Source organism: Pempheris klunzingeri, chromosome 13 (assembly GCF_042242105.1).
Source record: "Pempheris klunzingeri isolate RE-2024b chromosome 13, fPemKlu1.hap1, whole genome shotgun sequence".
Taxonomy (NCBI): domain Eukaryota; kingdom Metazoa; phylum Chordata; class Actinopteri; order Acropomatiformes; family Pempheridae; genus Pempheris; species Pempheris klunzingeri.
The window spans coordinates 20,737,022-20,761,957 of NC_092024.1; the positions used below are offsets into that span (position 1 = coordinate 20,737,022).

Genomic DNA, 24,936 nt, shown 5'->3' on the forward strand with positions numbered 1-24,936 from the left:
TCTTGTCAATCTGCTTTATTTGTTTTGTTATTTTCCTCACTGAGTTTTTCAGTGATTCTCATCACAGTAAAACTTTATTTACATTCAGGAGGTTGATCTTTATATCATACCATGCTAATGCCACAGTGCTTGATTCAAATAAGAAAGAATCAGGCAGATAAATCACTTTTGTCTGTTGCTTTAAATAGTTGCCAGCAGCGATTACATATAAGCAATAACCAGCCTTTCCCTCATCTCATGAGCTATTTTTAGCTGATCACCCTCCTGCCTTTTTTGAGCAACTATTTTCCACCTCTGTACATAATGTTGAAACGTCTCAGCTCAGAAAACATTCACAAGCAGGTTCATTCGGGTCTTAAACAAGTTTTTCCGATGAGCAAACTGAGGTGTTAGGAAACTTTCTCCAGTGACAACTGATTGATAGATTAAATTCCAATGACTAATCTGTATTTTAACTTCACTTATTAAAATGGGTTTATAAAAGTCATATCTAATTTTTCCACTGTTGCTCCACTGAAAGAAGCTCATTACAGTTTCCATGCTCTTTATGAGTACAGAAGTTATTCCTGTAGTTCAGACAGTGTCAGTAGGAAAGTAACTGTAAGAGTGTGAGTCTAGAATATAACAACAGGAAATCGACCTTCTCATCTGTGTAAAGAAGAAGGTCAAAGCTGTTGTTGGTGAGAGAGACAAACCGGAGCTTGAAACCCTGCAGAGGAGCAGAGAGCGACAGCAGAGGAGAGGATGTGGTCACAGAGCAGCCTGCACATCGTTCTCTCTTCTCAGAAATAACGAAGGTGCGACCTTCCGCTTTACCACAACCTCCGGCTCCCAGAGTGCATCTGCATCTGTGCACCAACCCCCCCGCACTGCACATCTCTGAGCAAACAGCTGGGAAAACCTCCATATCTGTGTCAACTGACGCTCCACAGTCAATACAAGTGTATGTTATATTACATACAGTGTCAGAAACCTTCACAGCAGCTGTTTACTGTGATCTGGTGCAGACATTTATGTTGACATGTAAATGTAATTGTTGTTGCAGTCACAGCTTCACCAGTAACGAATAATAAACAATAAAAACAGAGGTGTGTTTGACTGTAAACGTCTGTATAATTCATCTTCATGTCACTATTTATAATAAGACCCAGTATGTGACCATATTTGTTTTATCACTTTAAATATATCAAACCTGAGAGCATTCATATGTCAAACTGATTCACAGAAACTGGCTCATTCTGTTAACGCTTCTGCATCTGCAAACAAATCAGTAGGACAGAACCAGCTCATTTAAACTGCAGCAGCAGCCACAGTCGTGTGTGCGAGTCGTGCTGAGAGAAGGTCATGAACACTGAGGAGGCCGTTTTCAGCTTTGGTCCTCTGGTGTCATTAAAACCATCATTATGACAAATATGCTATGAACAACATTCATCAATACTGAAATAGATCAAAACATGTTGGGACATTTCGCTTCACAAGGAAGTATTTTTTTTAGAAATAGTTATAGATCCTCCTGATGCTGGTTTTAGAGAAAGATGAAAAACTTTAAAGAGCAGACCACCACCACCACCACCTCTACGTCTGTCTATATGAGTTTATACACTTCAGTAAACTAGGATACAAAGAAAACACCGGGCTCATATGTTCAGTTTAAAGCAGCTGAATGGCTATTAGCTGGCAAGTACAACCACAGACCAGTAACCAATCATTGAGATATTTTTGGATAAAAAATAATAATAAAAAAATAGTATAGAGTCGATGAGTAATATTATGAGTAAGATCTCTGACTTCTGGCTTCATCACATTCTCAGGAGAAATTAAATCTCCAATTATTTTTTTTACCTATTATTATATAATAATAATATATATTATTTATTTTAGATATTCAGAGACACAGATAATACATTATCTATCCAGCCACACATTTTGAAGCAACACCAACACAGAGTACACGAGCAAAGAAAATCCATTTCAAACTGAGCACTGAAGGAGCATCTACACCTTACACAATGCCCCAGCCCCAATGGACACAGTAGTGTACTGATGCTTTAGTGCAGGTATGTTGTGGTGCAGGTGGACCTGCCATGGATAATGTCAATGACAGCACCTTTTTTGTTTGAATGTCTAACTCTAATGCTACTTACACAGCGGAAGTCAAGCTTGTTGAATAAAAATTGAGAATCTTTCCTACATTGTTGTCCTACATTCGCCTTCATGTGATGTTGTCTTTTCATGGCTGTTTTAATGTCTTTTATCTCTTCTTGCCTTCTCACTACTGTTGTTGTCATCTTTTTCTTTTGTTGTTTGGCTTCACTGTTCAGCACTGTGCTGTTACATTGCTCCCTGAGTATCCCTTCAACATCACATGACGCTCCCACGATCTGCTGCACTCATCCAAAGTAGTTCTTCCACCACACCCCCTCCACACCAGCAGGAGGAGACACACTTCAATAATTTAAACAAACACAGACAACTTAGACCATCAATATCAAGGTGGTGTTATTCACAGCAAGTAAAAGGTTGCTGTTATGATACACTGTTGGCACCACCCCTGTTCATTATACGGTAACAGTGACGGGCTCTCATCCACTGAACTGACGGGACATGATCAGAAATCTGATGGTAGTGTTGCATCCTCTTTACCATGATGTTGATGGTCTTCACACTTTGCTTTTTCCATTTGGCTTGGATTAAAGGTGAGAAAAAAGATTCCATGAAAAGCAAGCTGTGGCACAGCTAATGACTCCAGTATCTAAAGGTTTGTTTTTTGGTTTTTTATTTAAACACAGGTGCCTCTCAGAGCAACAGTGTCCTCCAAACTCCTCCTTTCATCACTAAGAGACCTGGAGAATCTGTTGTCAGTGGCATTTACTGCTCACACAGCATCCCATCTTATGATGTCATTCTCTGGTACAAACAAGAAGGACAAAGAGCTCTGAAGATTCTGGGATACCTGAATGGGAACTACCCATACCCTGAAGAGAACGTGAAAGCTAAAATCAGCTTTGATGGAGATGGCAGTAAACATTCAAACCTCAACATTTCTGATCTGTCAGTAAGTGACAGCGGTGTGTATTTCTGTGCTGCCAGTCAGCACAGTGCTGCAGATTCCCCTCAAGTCAATACAAAAACTCTCCTTTATCTGTCTGCAAACCGGCAACAGGCTCTGGAACACCTGCAGCTTTGATCAGAGTATAAAACTATTGAGAACACACGGTCTTAGTGACAGTGTGTGAGGTTTAGACTGTTTAAGCATTTAATTATTTAAAACCATCTGTTATTGTTGAACTTAAACATGTCAGGACCAGGAATGACAGGATCTCAAAAGCTGGGAAAGGAGCCGATAAAAGCCACAGGCCTCAACACTGCGGCTTTGATCCCTCAATTTTAAAGTTAGTCAGTGACCACGTTTACATGCACTATTCCACTATTATTCTGATATTGACAGCATATTCTGTTTGACAGTCCACGTTAGGTCTCGTCCTCAATGACGGGATATGCTGATACTGTCAAGAGTTTTAGGAGCATCCCTCAGATGTGCGATAAGCAGCGCATTTAGAATATTTGTCTCATTTCCTTTACCTCAGTCTGCAAACATGGCCTCTTTCCTGTTTACAGTCAGCACTGTGCCTTGTAAACAAACTAACTAGCCAACAATTTGTAAGGCTAGGATAGAGACCATGCCCAAAAGAAAAGCCCACATTTCAAGATTTAAACAGATTAAACTGCAAAACAGTTGCACCTAGTTTTGAACAGTTTAAAAGACCGTAAAGACCAAAAGCCGTAGGACACACATCTTGACGGGGTTTTACTTTAATCGTAGTGCGCACAGCTACATGTAAACAGGATTATTAGTTTTTAAGAATAAAGGCAAAAATCTGATCATTTTGTCCATCGAAGCTTAGTCAGTGTTACTGAGCAGAATTAAACTCAGTGTACTGTATGTACTGTAGGGGGACCTCCTGTACCACCTACACTACCATCTGTACGTCAGCTAACAAGGACTCGATGCAGTGGCACTCCCACCTGCAGCTCCTCATATCTATATGAAAGACTGGGAGTTTCTGTCTGACAGAACATGGATATTATCATCATTGAACAAGGCCTCCTCACATTGTTTGTCTTTTTGCTGTGGACTGCAGGTAAGATACAATAAAATCCACTGTGGTTTATAAGATTGTACAAAATCACATCCATTTTTTTACTGTAATTCTGATTATATCACATTTTGATGTCACGTCAGAAGATATCATTGTCGAATACACAACAAAGATTCACTAAGGCAACTATGGTAACATTTACTGTTTTACACGCAGGTCTGACTGATGGGAGTGATGTCGACCAGACACCCACACTGTGGAAGACAAAGGGTGACAATGCAACAATGAACTGCAGCCACACCAAGGGTAGTGGCTACTTCCAGATGTACTGGTACAGACAGCTACCAGGAGAAACAATGAAACTAATCGTCTTCACAACGACAGCCACAGAAAGTCACGACTTTGGAGATTTTAGTAAAAAGAAATTCTCAGCCACCAAGTCTAAAGCTGAGAGTGGGACGTTCACGGTGAAAAATGTGGTGCCAGAAGATAAAGGCTTGTATTTCTGTGCTGTGAGTCAACACAGTGATACAGACACATGAGAGAGCTGAACAAAAACCTCAGTGCACTGTTGGCATAACTGCTACCAAAACTAATTATCTGTAATACTGTAGGGGGACCTCAAGTACCACAAACGCTGGCAGTTACACCCCCTACAGATGGTGTCAAAATGAATAAAACACAGTAGCCTCTTTAATTAACTGTAGAGGGAACTATACAAGATTTTACACTTTAACCTTTCAGTTTACACTTTTTCATTCATTTCTGTTGGCTTTATTTTCTTTATTTGGCCTGTGCAATATGCATTATGACTGTTAAACAAACCTATCTCCCCATGCATCAATACAATAAATAAAATCATGAAATGTGAAATAATGGAACAAAAGCCAAAAAGAAACTGATCCCACTCAGTAGTGAGACTCTGGAAAATGAAATGCCACTTGACTTTCATCAAACATGCCACACATGAATAATACATGAATTAAAGAAAGTTCACTTGATCCGTGTTTCTGACTTTTTTTCCGATTTCTTCAAAAATGCAGGAGAGGCCGATAACTGCCTGAATATTGAAAATGAAACACATCTGTAAACCACCACGACTCTGCACTCTGACAGAAGGTGACGAGCACCTGCAGCAAACCACCTCAAAAACATTTGTGAACACACACTTTTGTATTTACAAATGACCAGCAAGCTAATAAAGATGCATTTTTACGAAGTTACAGATTAACTGGTACGCATTACAACATTATGTTTCAGTATTAGAACTGATCACATGTAAACACGTTTCATCACTGCTTCATATTTCATGCACAGCCTGATCTTCCATCATCAAACCAGCCTCCAGCACCACTTCATATCCGCCCATCTACACTTCCACTGACAGTGGAGGTTTTTATACAGCAGCTTACAGGATAAAATAACGTCACACACCGCAGAGACACACCTACCTGTAACTCCACATCTGTCTGGATCTACACTGACAGATTTATACGAGACTCTCAGCTTCACAACATGGACATTATCAAACTTGGTCTCCTCAGCTTGTTGGTATTTGTGCTCTGGATACAAGGTTAGGTTCTGTAACATCAGCTAATTTATTTCTAACATTAAAAATCCACTTATGGTAACTTTTACTGTTTTACACGCAGGTCTGACTGATGGGAGTGATGTCGACCAGACACCCACACTGTGGAAGACAAAGGGTGACAATGCAACAATGAACTGCAGCCACACCAAGGGTAGTGACTACTTCCAGATGTACTGGTACAGACAGCTACCAGGAGAAACAATGAAACTAATCGTGTTCACATCATCAGTCAGAGACAATCACGACTTTGGAGATTTTACTAAAGAGAAATTCTCAGCCACCAAGTCTAAAGCTGAGAGTGGGACGTTCACGGTGAAAAATGTGGTGCCAGAAGATAAAGGCTTGTATTTCTGTGCTGTGAGCAAACACAGTGATACAGACACATGAGAAAGCTGAACAAAAACCTCAGTGCACTGTTGGCACACCTATTAGTAGGTCTGTTTATCTGTTCTGCTGTAGGGGGACCTCAAGTACAACCACAGATCATCATGCAAGGCAGCAACACTCCCATCTGTGACTCTTCATGTCTCTGTTTTAACGCCACACCTCCCCTCAGACTGACTGACGGTGACTCTGGCCTCCGAGTTCACAATAATGATCCCAGCTGGTCTGATCCAACTCTCTGCAGCTCTGCTCTGCGTTGTAGGTACTGTACATGATGACGCTGACGACAGAAGGGAAGCTGTTCAAGCTGCTTCATTAAATTCATTTTAATGATTCTATGATGATGTGTCTGCCAGCATACAGAGGACCCACTGGTGGTCCTATAACCTGACATATAATTGAGTATTTACCCTCCACAGGTCTAATTGATGGGAGTGATGTCATCCAGACCCCTCTGGTGTGGAGCAACAAGGGTCAGTCTGCTACAATAGACTGTCGTCACACGAAGGATCAGAGTTTTTTCCAGATGTACTGGTACAGACAGCTACCAGGGGAGGGGATGAAGCAGATAGTTTTCACAACAACAACAGACCCACAACATAAATATGAAAGTGGCTTCAGTAAGGACAAATTTCCAGCAACAAAGAACGATGCTCAGACTGGATCTCTGACGGTGAAGAACCTGCTGCCTGAGGACAGAGGAGTGTATTTCTGTGCTGTGAGTCAACACAGTGATGCAGGTGACTGGGACAGCTGCACAAATACCCAACTGTTGGTGTCACAATGATTAGGGAGGGAGCTCTAGATCTGAACACTTTTTTTGCGTAAATTGTGTCCGTCTTACATTGGAATCTTTATTTGCATTTGTTTAAATAAAAAAAAAAAGAATTAAAACCGCTGCTTGATGGATACAATGACAAAAACCTTTTTACCGCAAATGTTTGTCTCCGTGCTGACAGCCACAGATAGTGACGTGTACCTGGAGGCATCAGGACCGTCGTACTAAACAAGTGTCACCACACTTTGTTTCATGTTGTTTAACAACCAACAAATGCTAATTAAGACAAATATAAACCAATCAACTGTTGAGAATCATCACTCGTGTGTGTTGTCTCACAGTCATGACACACCTTTTTACAGAGCACCATCACGTGGCAGGACGGAAGATGTGAGGCTGATGTATCAGCTGATTTCTCTCCATTCAGCAGACCAAAATGAGCTCAGCTCTCATCTTCACCGTTTCTCTGCTCTGTGCTGCAGGTATTATACTTTCAATGAGTACTGTGTAGCTGAAACCTTTTCAGTGCGTCCTCTGTTGACTCTAATTGACTCTACTGGCTCATGGTTTGCTTCCAGGTGGCAGTAGGGGTAATGGAGTCCACCAGACCCCCAGGCTACTGGTACAGAGAGGTCAGTCTGCTCAGATGGACTGCAGTCATGACCTTGGCGGCAGTTACTTTCAGATGTGCTGGTACCAACAGCTGCCAGGGGGAAGTATAAAACTGATCGTCTACACGGTGCCTTACAGCAGTGAGCCAGACTTTGGAGATTTCAGCCAGGACAAATTCTCAGCCACGAAGACTGAAGCAGAGACAGGATCTTTTACTGTGAAAAATGTGGAACCAGGTGACAACGGAGTGTATTTCTGTGCAGTCAGCACACTCACGGTGCTACAGATGGTTGTCACAAGGCACAAAAACCATAGACGAACACACTTTACAGACACACTGATAAAGTGGAACATCATGAGACACTACATGAAAGAGAGAAATAACTAACACAGGAAAAGAGCCTCGTTAGGACACGTATGTCGAGTTGGATCTAGTGTGACATGAAACTGCTGAAATAAGGAACAAGAAAAAAACCTCAGGGCAGGGTTAGGGTTAGGGAAACACCTCATACCCTTTGATGTTAAATATACAAAAAAAATCTATTCAGGTTTGGACTATTTACTTCCATTTTCAATATTGCCTCATCAATTAATTCTTAGATTGCTTATTTAGTTCAGAAAATAGTGTTAAAAAACAAATCGTCGATTCCCAGAGGCTTGTTTTGCAAAGCCCCAAAATATTCAAGTGACATATTTAACAAAGAAAAGAAAAAAAATCAGAGTCTACATGTTTCAGAAATAGTGAAAAAAAAAAATTCTAGGCAAATAATTTTGTTCATCAGAAATGGAGCCGACTACTTCTGTTGATCAAATTATTGATCAATACCATGTAAAATACAGCTTCAGCAGGAAGGTGCCTTAATCAAAATCTCTGTCTCCGCCCCTGTGAGCCGAGCCCATAACTTCTGATCAGTCTGTCAGTCACTGCAGAAACAGAGAGGAACAAAGACGTCATGATGAGAAACCTCAGCAGGACTGCTGCTCTGCTGCTTCTCTGGATCTCCTGTAAGCTTTGGATCCAAACTGCTTGCTGATAATTACATTTCTTTGTTCTTTCTTGGATATGCTCTGTACACTAACCACGTCCTTGATGAAGCATTCGAGCAGCTCTTGTCACTGGAGACGGCTCAGTAAATTCTCAGCTCCATGTACTAAAACTCAGACGGCCAGAGGACAGTGACACGTATTACTGTGCAGCTAGTAGACACAATGTCACTCTTGCGAGAACAAAAACCCTGCGTTTGATTATCAGCCACATACATTCACACAGATGAAGAGCACACCTGCATCGAACCTGTGGCAGGAAACCACCACTGATATCAGCCTTAAAACAGTCTTTCCACAAGTCATGTGACCGCCCATGATGTCGACAGAGACATTTATAACGTGAGTGGTGATGGGAGAAGTCGGGCAAATCTTCATATTCCAAAGCTGAGTCTCTCTGAGAGCAGCGCAGTGTATTTCTGTGAAGCACAGGGCTGCACAAACCCAACGCCCTCGACAAATGGACCACCACTGACAGACAGCTGGCTCACCATGAGACAGTTAGAGTCTCGTTTCAGCCATTAGGGGGCAGTGGTTCTCCACAGACCTTTTGATGTGCAATCACCTCTTTTTGACAAACTGCGCCTGGGAGAACAATTTAACACATGAATGAACTTGATGAAGTTTTGATACGGACTCTGTGGTGTGTAGCTGTAGTTAACAGGACAGTTTGAATGTTTAGAACAGGAGGATATGCAATGACACCACCCACCCTGGTTTTCTGATAGGAGGACTTCATTAGAAAAGGAAGAGCTCGTCACCTGTACACCTGCATGCACAGTAGAAAGACGAAAACAGCACCAGAAACAAGGCTGACTTTAAATTCAGCAAACACAACATGGTGATTATTGTCTGCTGCATAACCTTCTATATTATAATGGTCTCAGGTAAGGTAATGAAAAGTCAGACACTTGTTCTTTACTTTAGCCAGTTTAATTTTTGGAGCATTTTTTATGAAACTCAGCATCAACAGGGCAAAGACAAAGTGACAATAATCAAACGAACTAGATTCATAGAAAGCATTGGGTTTTTAAAGTAATCTAATGAGGACGCGTCCTGTATTACTCTGACTGACTTTTTGTTGATCACAGGTTCCTGTCTAAATGACCAAGTCCAGCCAACGCTTACATCAAACTTGGACGAACAGCAAAACTCAAATGTTAACACAGCATTCAAAGCTACAATCAAATCCTCTGGTACAAGAAATCAAATGCAGCTCTTGGGAACAATGATGGGAGACAGAGGACTTCCAGAGAAAACAGAGGGACGTGCAAACAAAGACCAGAGGTGCACATAAACCACTGACAGACTCAGCATGGGCAGCAGAGCGGTGTACTTCTGTGCTACACACCATGCGTGGGGATTCTTGAATCCTTAATTTCCAATTCTTGAATCGTTGGGTTTCTCTCTTATCTAAAGAGTTTGGTCTGGACCTGCTCTTTATGGAAAAACATCTTGAAATCACACTTGTTATGAAGTGGCACTATATATGTATATATAAAGATGGACTGATTGGTTCCACTGCTCTTCAGTCCAAAAACGTCTCCACTGCAGCTCACAGCCTCTTGCACCTGTATTCCTTCCTTTTCTTAACAGAGAAGGGTATTTTTAATCAGGCAGATAGTAGTTGACATGATGGTTGTGAGGAGGAGGAGGAGGAGGAGGAGGAGGAGGAGGAGGATGCACTGCAGCACCGCCTACTTCATGACTCCATGTTGGTTTTCTGATTAGAGGGTTAACTCAAAGAGGAGGTGGGATATAATCAGTACAACCGCTGATACACTGAGAACGTCTTCCATGTAAACGATAAAATTACTACCATAATAACCAAACAACATGATCATCTTATTCCTAAGCATTCATTTTAACAGTATTCTCCTTTCAGGTAATGAAGCTGTTTATTTATTCTTTTTCTAAATTGTATTTCTGTACAGCCAGAGTTCTACAGCACTGCTATTTTAAATGACTGAATTTATCTCGTTTCATTCTCATACTCTGTGTCTTGTTTTTGGTTGATGTTGTTTCAACAGGTTCCTCTCCAAGTGACCAAGTCCACCAGACTCCATCTAACATTTTCAGCGAACCAGGAAAGACTGTCAAAATCAACTGTTCCCACGTCATAGAAAGCTATAACCAAATCTTGTGGTACAGGCAGTCAGACAGACAACTACAGTTACTGGGATATGTGTATCGCCAAACGCCAAATCCAGAGTCTGGAGTGAATGTGAAGATGGAAGGAGGAGCAGGAAAAGGAGAGACCTGCACATTAACAACTGAACAACTCAGCCTGGACAGCAGTGCAGTGTATTTCTGTGCTGCTAGTCTCACAATGCTACATATCACTGCTCCTCAGTACAAAAACCTCCCCATCACATTTTTTCACGTCTGTATTACAGCTCACAGCCCTGTGCACCTGGATTATGCCCCCCCCCCCCCTTCACAAGGATCAGATATTAAAATGGGAGGTTACTTATATGCAGCTTTAACCTGCCACATCCTGTTATAATCAGCAGCCTCAGTCACTCAACAATCTAACATCTTACATTGCATTATCCTTACACTTGCTAGTTCAATGCAACTTTTTATGAATGGATTTCGAGCTAAAGTTTGAGGGGATAACAACAGATCTGTGTTGTTTTGCTTCCATTCATACGGTGGCAGTATATCTTCACTCAGCCAGTGGTGAGTGGTGGCAGCTGACATGATGGCTTGAATCTTTAGGAGGAGGAGGAAGCACCATGACACCACCTACCTCAAGAAAAGGGATGGTTTCCTGATAGGAGGGTTTAAAAGATAGAAATCTATAGTGTACCAGCACATACTGTGATGAGTAAACAGTATCCTCAACTAGACAGTTAGAAAACACAGCGTCATGATCATTTTCTTCTGTATCACCTTCAATGTTATACTGGTTTCAGGTAATAAGTCTTTAACATGTGTGTATGTACTATAATAATAATAAATGTAATCACATGTTTGTTAACATCTTACACACCTCTTCTCTGCTCCCTTGTTTTTTCTTACTTCATGTGATTGTATATTGTCTGATATTTCTTTGCTGATACCTTTTTAACAGGTTCCTCTCTCAGCAACCAAGTCAAGCAGGATCCAGCTGAGATGTACAGCAAACCAGGAGTAACAGCCAAAATCACATGTTCACACAGTATTCAGGACTATGACCTGATCCTCTGGTACAAGCAATTAAAGAACAAAGAGATGCAGCTCCTGGGATACATGAATGTAAACAGTGGATATCCTGAAGAAGGAGTAAATGTGACGATAGAAGGGAGAGCAAGTAAAGGAGAGACCTGCACATTAACAACTGAACAACTCAGCCTGAACAGCAGTGCTGTGTATTTCTGTGCTGCTAGTCGCACAATGCTACATATCACTGCTCCTCAGTACAAAAACCTTTTTATCTCTGTGTTACAGCTCACAGCCCGACACCTGCATTAACCCATTCTAACCGATGTCGGTCTTTCCTCTCATCCAGATCAGATATTATAATAGACAGCCTCAGAAAGACATTCAGCAGGTCTCATTTCAGAGTTTGGTCTGGACCTGCTCTTTATGGAAAAACATCTTGAAATCACACTTGTTATGAAGTGGCACTATATATGTACATATAAAGATGGACTGATTGGTTCCACTGCTCTTCAGTCCAAAAACGTCTCCACTGCAGCTCACAGCATCTTGCACCTGTATTCCTTCCTTTTCTTAACAGAGAAGGCTATTTTTAATCAGGCAGATAGTAGTTGACATGATGGTTGTGAGGAGGAGGAGGAGGAGGAGGAGGATGCACTGAAGCACCGCCTACTTCATGACTCCATGTTGGTTTTCTGATTAGAGGGTTAACTCAAAGAGGAGGTGGGATATAATCAGTACAACCGCTGATACACTGAGAACGTCTTCCATGTAAACGATAAAATTACTACTATAATAACCAAACAACATGATCATCTTATTCCTAAGCATTCATTTTAACAGTATTCTCCTTTCAGGTAATGTCATCAGCTGTTTATTTATTCTTTTTCTAAATTGTATTTCTGTACAGCCAAAGTTCTACAGCACTGCTATTTTAAATGACTGAATTTATCTCGTTTCATTCTTATACTCTGTGTCTTGTTTTTGGTTGATGTTGTTTCAACAGGTTCCTCTCCAAGTGACCAAGTCCACCAGACTCCATCTAACATTTTCAGCGAACCAGGAAAGACTGTCAAAATCAACTGTTCCCACGTCATAGAAAACTATGACCAAATCTTGTGGTACAGGCAGTCAGACAGACAACTACAGTTACTGGGATATGTGAATTACCAAATGCCAAATCCAGAGTCTGGAGTGAATGTGAAGATGGAAGGAGGAGCAAGTAAAGGAGAGACCTGCACATTAACAACTGAACAACTCAGCCTGAACAGCAGTGCAGTGTATTTCTGTGCTGCTAGTCTCACAATGCTACATATCACTGCTCCTCAGTACAAAAACCTTTTTATCTCTGTGTTACAGCTCACAGCCCGACACCTGCATTAACCCATTCTAACCGATGTCGGTCTTTCCTCTCATCCAGATCAGATATTATAATAGGCAGCCTCAGACAGACATTCAGCAGGTCTCATTTCAGCACAATCTCTATCAGGACTTTAAGTGTCATCACATATTTCAGTCCACCTTCTGAGTTTTAGGGTTGTTGACTGCCAACAGCTTATCATTTCAAAAGAATATTAACCTTCATATTACAGTAAATGATGATTGAAGGCAGGATTGTCCCATTATCTGAGTTCAACACACATAGTGTAAACTGTAGATCACTGCAAAATGAACCAACAGGTGTTGTGTATACTCGCTTGTAGGGAAACCATGTTGCTGTTGTTTTGCTTCCTATCATTAGGTGGCGGTATATCTGTGCTGAGGCACTTTAAAAGTATGTTTTTTCTCTTTATACTGAGAAAACAGGAAGTGAAAGTAATCAGAATACCAGCTGATACTGGTGGTGAAGACACAGTACTTATGACTAGACTGAATTTGGTGTGTATTTCTGTGCCATCAGCAAACAGTGAATTGAGACGCAGCTAAACAAAAACTGTCTGACAACAAATATGGTGAGTGTGTTAAAAACAAATGACTTGGCCTTTATATTCTTTCACAATGTGAAGTAGCTGATGTACATTTGATGGGAGGGTGTTGATAAGAGTTTGGTCTGGACCTGCTCTTTATGGAAAAACATCTTGAAATCACACTTGTTATGAAGTGGCACTATATATGTATATATAAAGATGGACTGATTGGTTCCACTGCTCTTCAGTCCAAAAACGTCTCCACTGCAGCTCACAGCCTCTTGCACCTGTATTCCTTCCTTTTCTTAACAGAGAAGGGTATTTTTAATCAGGCAGATAGTAGTTGACATGATGGTTGTGAGGAGGAGGAGGAGGAGGAGGAGGAGGAGGAGGAGGATGCACTGCAGCACCGCCTACTTCATGACTCCATGTTGGTTTTCTGATTAGAGGGTTAACTCAAAGAGGAGGTGGGATATAATCAGTACAACCACTGATACACTGAGAACGTCTTTCATGTAAACGATAAAATTACTACTATAATAACCAAACAACATGATCATCTTATTCCTAAGCATTCATTTTAACAGTATTCTCCTTTCAGGTAATGAAGCTGTTTATTTATTCTTTTTCTAAATTGTATTTCTGTACAGCCAGAGTTCTACAGCACTGCTATTTTAAATGACTGAATTTATCTCGTTTCATTCTTATACTCTGTGTCTTGTTTTTGGTTGATGTTGTTTCAACAGGTTCCTCTCCAAGTGACCAAGTCCACCAGACTCCATCTAACATTTTCAGCGAACCAGGAAAGACTGTCAAAATCAACTGTTCCCACGTCATACAAAGCTATAACCAAATCTTGTGGTACAGGCAGTCAGACAGACAACTACAGTTACTGGGATATGTGTATTTTAAAACACCAAATCCAGAGTCTGGAGTGAGTGTGAAGATGGAAGGAGGAGCAGGAAAAGGAGAGACCTGCACATTAACAACTGAACAACTCAGCCTGGACAGCAGTGCAGTGTATTTCTGTGCTGCTAGTCTCACAATGCTACATATCACTGCTCCTCAGTACAAAAACCTCCCCATCACATTTTTTCACGTCTGTATTACAGCTCACAGCCCTGTGCACCTGGAATATGCCCCCCCCCCCCCCCCCCCCCCTTCACAAGGATCAGATATTAAAATGGGAGGTTACTTATATGCAGCTTTAACCTGCCACATCCTGTTATAATCAGCAGCCTCAGTCACTCAACAATCTAACATCTTACATTGCATTATCCTTACACTTGCTAGTTCAATGAAACTTTTTATGAATGGATTTCGAGCTAAAGTTTGAGGGGATAACAACAGATCTGTGTTGTTTTGCTTCCATTCATACGGTGGCAGTATATCTTCACTCAGCCAGTGGTGAGTGGTGGCGGCTGACATGATGGCTTGAATCTTTAGGAGGAGGAGGAAGCACCATGACACCACCTACCTCAAGAAAAGGGATGGTTTCCTGATAGGAGGGTTTAAAAGATAGAAATCTATAGTGTACCAGCACATACTGTGATGAGTAAACAGTATCCTCAACTAGACAGTTAGAAAACACAGCGTCATGATCATTTTCTTCTGTATCACCTTCAATGTTATACTGGTTTCAGGTAATAAGTCTTTAACATGTGTGTCTGTACTATAATAATAATAAATGTAATCACATGTTTGTTAACATCTTACACACCTCTTCTCTGCTCCCTTGTTTTTTCTTACTTCATGTGATTGTATATTGTCTGATATTTCTTTGCTGATACCTTTTTAACAGGTTCCTCTCTCAGCAACCAAGTCAAGCAGGATCCAGCTGAGATGTACAGCAAACCAGGAGTAACAGCCAAAATCACATGTTCACACAGTATTCAGGACTATGACCGGATCTTCTGGTACAAGCAATTAAAGAACAAAGAGATGCAGCTCCTGGGATACATGAATGTAAACCATGGATATCCTGAAGAAGGAGTAAATGTGACGATAGAAGGGAGAGCAAGTAAAGGAGAGACCTGCACATTAACAACTGAACAACTCAGCCTGAACAGCAGTGCTGTGTATTTCTGTGCTGCTAGTCGCACAATGCTACATATCACTGCTCCTCAGTACAAAAACCTTTTTATCTCTGTGTTACAGCTCACAGCCCGACACCTGCATTAACCCATTCTAACCGATGTCGGTCTTTCCTCTCATCCAGATCAGATATTATAATAGACAGCCTCAGAAAGACATTCAGCAGGTCTCATTTCAGCACAATCTCTATCAGGACTTTAAGTGTTATCACATATTTCAGTCCACCTCTGAGTTTTAGGGTTGTTGACTGCCAACAGCTTATCATTTCAAAAGAATATTAACCTTCATATTACAGTAAATGATGATTGAAGGCAGGATTGTCCCATTATCTGAGTTCAACACACATAGTGTAAACTGTAGATCACTGCAAAATGAACCAACAGGTGTTGTGTATACTCGCTTGTAGGGAAACCATGTTGCTGTTGTTTTGCTTCCTATCATTAGGTGGCGGTATATCTGTGCTGAGGCACTTTAAAAGTATGTTTTTTCTCTTTATACTGAGAAAACACGAAGTGACAGTAATCAGAATACCAGCTGATACTGGTGGTGAAGACACAGTACTTATGACTAGACTGAATTTGGTGTGTATTTCTGTGCCATCAGCAAACAGTGAATTGAGACGCAGCTGAACAAAAACTGTCTGACAACAAATATGGTGAGTGTATTAAAAACAAATGACTTGGCCTTTATATTCTTTCACAATGTGAAGTAGCTGATGTACATTTGATGGGAGGGCATTGATAAATGTGAGCATTCAAAGCTACAATCAAATCCTCTGGTACAAGAAATCAAATGCAGCTCTTGGGAACAATGATGGGAGACAGAGGACTTCCAGAGAAAACAGAGGGACGTGCAAACAAAGACCAGAGGTGCACATAAACCACTGACAGACTCAGCATGGGCAGCAGAGCGGTGTACTTCTGTGCTACACACCATACGTGGGGATTCTTGAATCCTTAATTTCCAATTCTTGAATCGTTGGGTTTCTCTCTTATCTAAAGAGTTTGGTCTGGACCTGCTCTTTATGGAAAAACATCTTGAAATCACACTTGTTATGAAGTGGCACTATATATGTATATATAAAGATGGACTGATTGGTACCACTGCTCTTCAGTCCAAAAACGTCTCCACTGCAGCTCACAGCCTCTTGCACCTGTATTCCTTCCTTTTCTTAACAGAGAAGGGTATTTTTAATCAGGCAGATAGTAGTTGACATGATGGTTGTGAGGAGGAGGAGGAGGAGGAGGAGGATGCACTGCAGCACCGCCTACTTCATGACTCCATGTTGGTTTTCTGATTAGAGGGTTAACTCAAAGAGGAGGTGGGATATAATCAGTACAACCGCTGATACACTGAGAACGTCTTTCATGTAAACGATAAAATTACTACTATAATAACCAAACAACATGATCATCTTATTCCTAAGCATTCATTTTAACAGTATTCTCCTTTCAGGTAATGTCATCAGCTGTTCATTTATTCTTTTTCTAAATTGTATTTCTGTACAGCCAGAGTTCTACAGCACTGCTATTTTAAATGACTGAATTTATCTCGTTTCATTCTTATACTCTGTGTCTTGGTTTTGGTTGATGTTGTTTCAACAGGTTCCTCTCCAAGTGACCAAGTCCACCAGACTCCATCTAACATTTTCAGCGAACCAGGAAAGACTGTCAAAATCAACTGTTCCCACGTCATAGAAAACTATTACCAAATCTTGTGGTACAGGCAGTCAGACAGACAACTACAGTTCCTGGGATATGTGAGTTACCAAATACCAAATCCAGAGTCTGGAGTGAATGTGAAGATGGAAGGAGGAGCAAGTAAAGGAGAGACCTGCACATTAACAACTGAACAACTCAGCCTAAACAGCAGTGCAGTGTATTTCTGTGCTGCTAGTCGCACAATGCTACATATCACTGCTCCTCAGTACAAAAACCTTTTTATCTCTGTGTTACAGCTCACAGCCCGACACCTGCATTAACCCATTCTAACTGATGTCGGTCTTTCCTCTCATCCAGATCAGATATTATAATAGGCAGCCTCAGACAGACATTCAGCAGGTCTCATTTCAGCACAATCTCTATCAGGACTTTAAGTGTCATCACATATTTCAGTCCACCTTCTGAGTTTTAGGGTTGTTGACTGCCAACAGCTTATCATTTCAAAAGAATATTAACCTTCATATTACAGTAAATGATGATTGAAGGCAGGATTGTCCCATTATCTGAGTTCAACACACATAGTGTAAACTGTAGATCACTGCAAAATGAACCAACAGGTGTTGTGTATACTCGCTTGTAGGGAAACCATGTTGCTGTTGTTTTGCTTCCTATCATTAGGTGGCGGTATATCTGTGCTGAGGCACTTTAAAAGTATGTTTTTTTTCTTTATACTGAGAAAACAGGAAGTGACAGTAATCAGAATACCAGCTGATACTGGTGGTGAAGACACAGTACTTATGACTAGACTGAATTTGGTGTGTATTTCTGTGCCATCAGCAAACACAGTGAATTGAGACGCAGCTGAACAAAAACTGTCTCACCACAAATATGGTGAGTGTGTTAAAAACAAATGACTTGGCCTTTATATTCTTTCACAATGTGAAGTAGCTGATGTACGTTTAATGGGAGGGCGTTGATAAATGTGAGCATTCAAAGCTACAATCAAATCCTCTGGTACAAGAAATCAAATGCAGCTCTTGGGAACAATGATGGGAGACAGAGGACTTCCAGAGAAAACAGAGGGACGTGCAAACAAAGACCAGAGGTGCACATAAACCACCGAAAGACTCAGCATGGGCAGCAGAGCGGTGTACTTCTGTGCTACACACCATACGTGGGGATTCTTGAATCCTTAATTTCCAATTCTTGAATCGTTGGGTTTCTCTCTTATCTAAAGAGTTTGGTCTGGACCTGCTCTTTATGGAAAAACATCTTGAAATCACACTTGTTATGAAGTGGCACTATATATGTATATATAAAGATGGACTGATTGGTTCCACTGCTCTTCAGTCCAAAAACGTCTCCACTGCAGCTCACAGCCTCTTGCACCTGTATTCCTTCCTTTTCTTAACAGAGAAGGCTATTTTTAATCAGGCAGATAGTAGTTGACATGATGGTTGTGAGGAGGAGGAGGAGGAGGAGGAGGAGGAGGAGGATGCACTGCAGCACCGCCTACTTCATGACTCCATGTTGGTTTTCTGATTAGAGGGTTAACTCAAAGAGGAGGTGGGATATAATCAGTACAACCGCTGATACACTGAGAACGTCTTCCATGTAAACGATAAAATTACTACTATAATAACCAAACAACATGATCATCTTATTCCTAAGCATTCATTTTAACAGTATTCTCCTTTCAGGTAATGTCATCAGCTGTTTATTTATTCTTTTTTTAAATTGTATTTCTGTACAGCCAAAGTTCTACAGCACTGCTATTTTAAATGACTGAATTTATCTCGTTTCATTCTTATACTCTGTGTCTTGTTTTTGGTTGATGTTGTTTCAACAGGTTCCTCTCCAAGTGACCAAGTCCACCAGACTCCATCTAACATTTTCAGCGAACCAGGAAAGACTGTCAAAATCAACTGTTCCCACGTCATAGAAAACTATGACCAAATCTTGTGGTACAGGCAGTCAGACAGACAACTACAGTTACTGGGATATGTGAGGTACGAAACGCCAAATCCAGAGTCTGGAGTGAGTGTGAAGATGGAAGGAGGAGCAGAAAAAGGAGAGACCTGCACATTAACAACTGAACAACTCAGCCTGGACAGCAGTGCTGTGTATTTCTGTGCTGCTAGTCTCACAATGCTACATATCACTGCTCCTCAGTACAAAAACCTCCCCATCACATTTTTTCACGTCTGTATTACAGCTCAAAGCCCTGTGCACCTGGAATATGCCCCCCCCCCCCCTTCACAAGGATCAGATATTAAAATGGGAGGTTCCTTATATGCAGCTTTAACCTGCCACATCCTGTTATAATCAGCAGCCTCAGTCACTCAGCAATCTAACATCTTACATTGCATTATCCTTACACTTGCTAGTTCAATGAAACTTTTTATGAATGGATTTCGAGCTAAAGTTTGAGGGGATAACAACAGATCTGTGTTGTTTTGCTTCCATTCATACGGTGGCAGTATATCTTCACTCAGCCAGTGGTGAGTGGTGGCGGCTGACATGATGGCTTGAAGCTTTAGGAGGAGGAGGAAGCACCATGACACCACCTACCTCAAGAAAAGCGATGGTTTCCTGATAGGAGGGTTTAAAGGATAGAAATCTATAGTGTACCAGCACATACTGTGATGAGTAAACAGTATCCTCAACTAGACAGTTAGAAAACACAGCGTCATGATCATTTTCTTCTGTATCACCTTCAATGTTATACTGGTTTCAGGTAATAAGTCTTTAACATGTGTGTATGTACTATAATAATAATAATAAATGTAATCACATGTTTGTTAACATCTTACACACCTCTTCTCTGCTCCCTTGTTTTTTCTTACTTCATGTGATTGTATATTGTCTGATATTTCTTTGCTGATACCTTTTTAACAGGTTCCTCTCTCAGCAACCAAGTCAAGCAGGATCCAGCTGAGATGTACAGCAAACCAGGAGTAACAGCCAAAATCACATGTTCACACAGTATTCAGGACTATGACCTGATCCTCTGGTACAAGCAATTAAAGAACAAAGAGATGCAGCTCCTGGGATACATGCATCTAAACAGTGGATATCCTGAAGAAGGAATAAATGTGACGATAGAAGGGAGAGCAAGTAAAGGAGAGACCTGCACATTAACAACTGAACAACTCAGCCTGGACAGCAGTGCTGTGTATTTCTGTGCTGCTAGTCGCACAATGCTACATATCACTGCTCCTCAGTACAAAAACCTTTTTATCTCTGTGTTACAGCTCACAGCCCGACACCTGCATTAACCCATTCTAACCGATGTCGGTCTTTCCTCTCATCCAGATCAGATATTATAATAGGCAGCCTCAGACAGACATTCAGCAGGTCTCATTTCAGCACAATCTCTATCAGGACTTTAAGTGTCATCACATATTTCAGTCCACCTTCTGAGTTTTAGGGTTGTTGACTGCCAACAGCTTATCATTTCAAAAGAATATTAACCTTCATATTACAGTAAATGATGATTGAAGGCAGGATTGTCCCATTATCTGAGTTCAACACACATAGTGTAAACTGTAGATCACTGCAAAATGAACCAACAGGTGTTGTGTATACTCGCTTGTTGGGAAACCATGTTGCTGTTGTTTTGCTTCCTATCATTAGGTGGCGGTATATCTGTGCTGAGGCACTTTAAAAGTATGTTTTTTCTTTTTATACTGAGAAAACAGGAAGTGAAAGTAATCAGAATACCAGCTGATACTGGTGGTGAAGACACAGTACTTATGACTAGACTGAATTTGGTGTGTATTTCTGTGCCATCAGCAAACAGTGAATTGAGACGCAGCTAAACAAAAACTGTCTGACAACAAATATGGTGAGTGTATTAAAAACAAAGGACTTGGCCTTTATATTCTTTCACAATGTGAAGTAGCTGATGTACATTTGATGGGAGGGTGTTGATAAGAGTTTGGTCTGGACCTGCTCTTTATGGAAAAACATCCTGAAATCACACTTGTTATGAAGTGGCACTATATATGTACAGCGGGGCAAAAAAGTATTTAGTCATCCACCAATTGTGCAAGTTCTCCCACTTAAAAAGATGAGAGAGGCCTGTAATTTTCATCATAGGTATACCTCAACTATGAGAGACAAAATGAGGAAAAAAAAAATCCAGAAAATCACATTGTCTGATTTTTAAAGAATTTATTCGCAAATTATGGTGGAAAATAAGTATTTGGCCAATAACAAAAGTTCATCTCAATACTTTGTTATATACCCTTTGTTGGCAATGACAGAGGTCAAACGTTTTCTGTAAGTCTTCACAAGGTTTTCACACACTGTTGCTGGTATTTTGGCCCATTCCTCCATGCAGATCTCCTCTAGAGCAGTGATGTTTTGGGGCTGTCGCTGGGCAACACGGACTTTCAACTCCCTCCAAAGATTTTCTATGGGGTTGAGATCTGGAGACTGGCTAGGCCACTCCAGGACCTTGAAATGCTTCTTACGAAGCCACTCCTTCGTTGCCCGGGCGGTGTGTTTGGGATCATTGTCATGCTGAAAGACCCAGCCACGTTTCATCTTCAATGCCCTTGCTGATGGAAGGAGGTTTTCACTCAAAATCTCACGATACATGGCCCCATTCATTCTTTCCTTTACACGGATCAGTCGTCCTGGTCCCTTTGCAGAAAAACAGCCCCAAAGCATGATGTTTCCACCCCCATGCTTCACAGTAGGTATGGTGTTCTTTGGATGCAACTCAGCATTCTTTCTCCTCTAAACACGACAAGTTGAGTTTTTACCAAAAAGTTCTATTTTGGTTTCATCTGACCATATTACATTCTCCCAATCCTCTTCTGGATCATCCAAATGCTCTCTAGCAAACTTCAGACGGGCCTGGACATGTACTGGCTTAAGCAGGGGGACACGTCTGGCACTGCAGGATTTGAGTCCCTGGCAGCGTAGTGTGTTATTGATGGTAGCCTTTGTTACTTTGGTCCCAGCTCTCAGCAGGTCATTCACTAGGTCCCCCCGTGTGGTTCTGGGATTTTTGCTCACTGTTCTTGTGATCATTTTGACCCCACGGGGTGAGATCTTGCGTGGAGCCCCAGATCGAGGGAGATTATCAGTGGTCTCGTATGTTCCATTTTCTAATAATTGCTCCCACAGTTGATTTCTTCACACCAAGCTGCTTACCTATTGCAGATTCAGTCTTCCCAGCCTGGTGCAGGTCTACAATTTTGTTTCTGGTGTCCTTTGACAGCTCTTTGGTCTTGGCCATAGTGGAGTTTGGAGTGTGACTGTTTGAGGTTGTGGACAGGTGTCTTTTATACTGATAACGAGTTCAAACAAGTGCCATTAATACAGGTAACGAGTGGAGGACAGAGGATCCTCTTAAAGAAGAAGTTACAGGTCTGTGAGAGCCAGAAATCTTGCTTGTTTGTAGGTGACCAAATACTTATTTTACAGAGGAATTTACCAATTAATTCATTAAAAATCCTACAAAGTGATTTCCTGGATTCTTTCCCCCCATTCTGTCTCTCATAGTTGAAGTGTACCTATGATGAAAATTACAGGCCTTTCTCATCTTTTTAAGTGGGAGAACTTGCACAATTGGTGGCTGACTAAATACTTTTTTGCCCCACTGTATATATAAAGATGGACTGATTGGTACCACTGCTCTTCAGTCCAAAAACGTCTCCACTGCAGCTCACAGCCTCTTGCACCTGTATTCCTTCCTTTTCTTAACAGAGAAGGGTATTTTTAATCAGGCAGATAGTAGTTGACATGATGGTTGTGTGGAGGAGGAGGATGCACTGCAGCACCGCCTACTTCATGACTCCATGTTGGTTTTCTGATTAGAGGGTTAACTCAAAGAGGAGGTGGGATATAATCAGTACAACCGCTGATACACTGAGAACGTCTTCCATGTAAACGATAAAATTACTACTATAATAACCAAACAACATGATCATCTTATTCCTAAGCATTCATTTTAACAGTATTCTCCTTTCAGGTAATGTCATCAGCTGTTTATTTATTCTTTTTCTAAATTGTATTTCTGTACAACCAGAGTTCTACAGCACTGCTATTTTAAATGACTGAATTTATCTCGTTTCATTCTTATACTCTGTGTCTTGTTTTTGGTTGATGTTGTTTCAACAGGTTCCTCTCCAAGTGACCAAGTCCACCAGACTCCATCTAACATTTTCAGCGAACCAGGAAAGACTGTCAAAATCAACTGTTCCCACGTCATACAAAGCTATAACCGAATCTTGTGGTACAGGCAGTCAGACAGACAACTACAGTTCCTGGGATATGTGAATTTTAAAACACCAAATCCAGAGTCTGGAGTGAATGTGAAGATGGAAGGAGGAGCAAGTAAAGGAGAGACCTGCACATTAACAACTGAACAACTCAGCCTGGACAGCAGTGCAGTGTATTTCTGTGCTGCTAGTCTCACAATGCTACATATCACTGCTCCTCAGTACAAAAACCTCCCCATCACATTTTTTCACGTCTGTATTACAGCTCACAGCCCTGTGCACCTGGAATCTGCCCCCCCCCCCCTTCACAAGGATCAGATATTAAAATGGGAGGTTCCTTATATGCAGCTTTAACCTGCCACATCCTGTTATAATCAACAGCCTCAGTCACTCAACAATCTAACATCTTACATTGCATTATCCTTACACTTGCTAGTTCAATGAAACTTTTTATGAATGGATTTCGAGCTAAAGTTTGAGGGGGTAACAACAGATCTGTGTTGTTTTGCTTCCATTCATACAGTGGCAGTATATCTTCACTCAGCCAGTGGTGAGTGGTGACGGCTGACATGATGGCTTGAATCTTTAGGAGGAGGAGGAAGCACCATGACACCACCTACCTCAAGAAAAGCGATGGTTTCCTGATAGGAGGGTTTAAAGGATAGAAATCTATAGTGTACCAGCACATACTGTGATGAGTAAACAGTATCCTCAACTAGACAGTTAGAAAACACAGCGTCATGATCATTTTCTTCTGTATCACCTTCAATGTTATACTGGTTTCAGGTAATAAGTCTTTAACATGTGTGTATGTACTATAATAATAATAAATGTAATCACATGTTTGTTAACATCTTACACACCTCTTCTCTGCTCCCTTGTTTTTTCTTACTTCATGTGATTGTATATTGTCTGATATCTCTTTGCTGATACCTTTTTAACAGGTTCCTCTCTCAGCAACCAAGTCAAGCAGGATCCAGCTGAGATGTACAGCAAACCAGGAGTAACAGCCAAAATCACATGTTCACACAGTATTCAGGACTATACCCAGATCTTCTGGTACAAGCAATTAAAGAACAAAGAGATGCAGCTCCTGGGATACATGAATGTAAACAGTGGATATCCTGAAGAAGGAGTAAATGTGACGATAGAAGGGAGAGCAAGTAAAGGAGAGACCTGCACATTAACAACTGAACAACTCAGCCTGAACAGCAGTGCTGTGTATTTCTGTGCTGCTAGTCGCACAATGCTACATATCACTGCTCCTCAGTACAAAAACCTTTTTATCTCTGTGTTACAGCTCACAGCCCGACACCTGCATTAACCCATTCTAACCGATGTCGGTCTTTCCTCTCATCCAGATCAGATATTATAATAGACAGCCT

At 41.1% G+C, this 24,936-nt stretch overlaps 1 protein-coding gene across 1 annotated transcript in view; it reads left to right on the top strand.

The window, feature by feature from the left end:
• Positions 1-6,285: 6,285 nt before the first annotated feature.
• Positions 6,286-24,936, top strand: part of LOC139211607 (M1-specific T cell receptor beta chain-like) — a 40,590-nt gene continuing 21,939 nt past the window's right edge. Inside the window, exons 1-3 of the mRNA XM_070841877.1 lie at positions 6,286-6,328; positions 6,495-6,806; positions 13,189-13,192. Coding sequence (XP_070697978.1) covers positions 6,286-6,328; positions 6,495-6,806; positions 13,189-13,192 — 359 coding nt within the window. The remainder of the gene's footprint in view (positions 6,329-6,494; positions 6,807-13,188; positions 13,193-24,936) is intronic.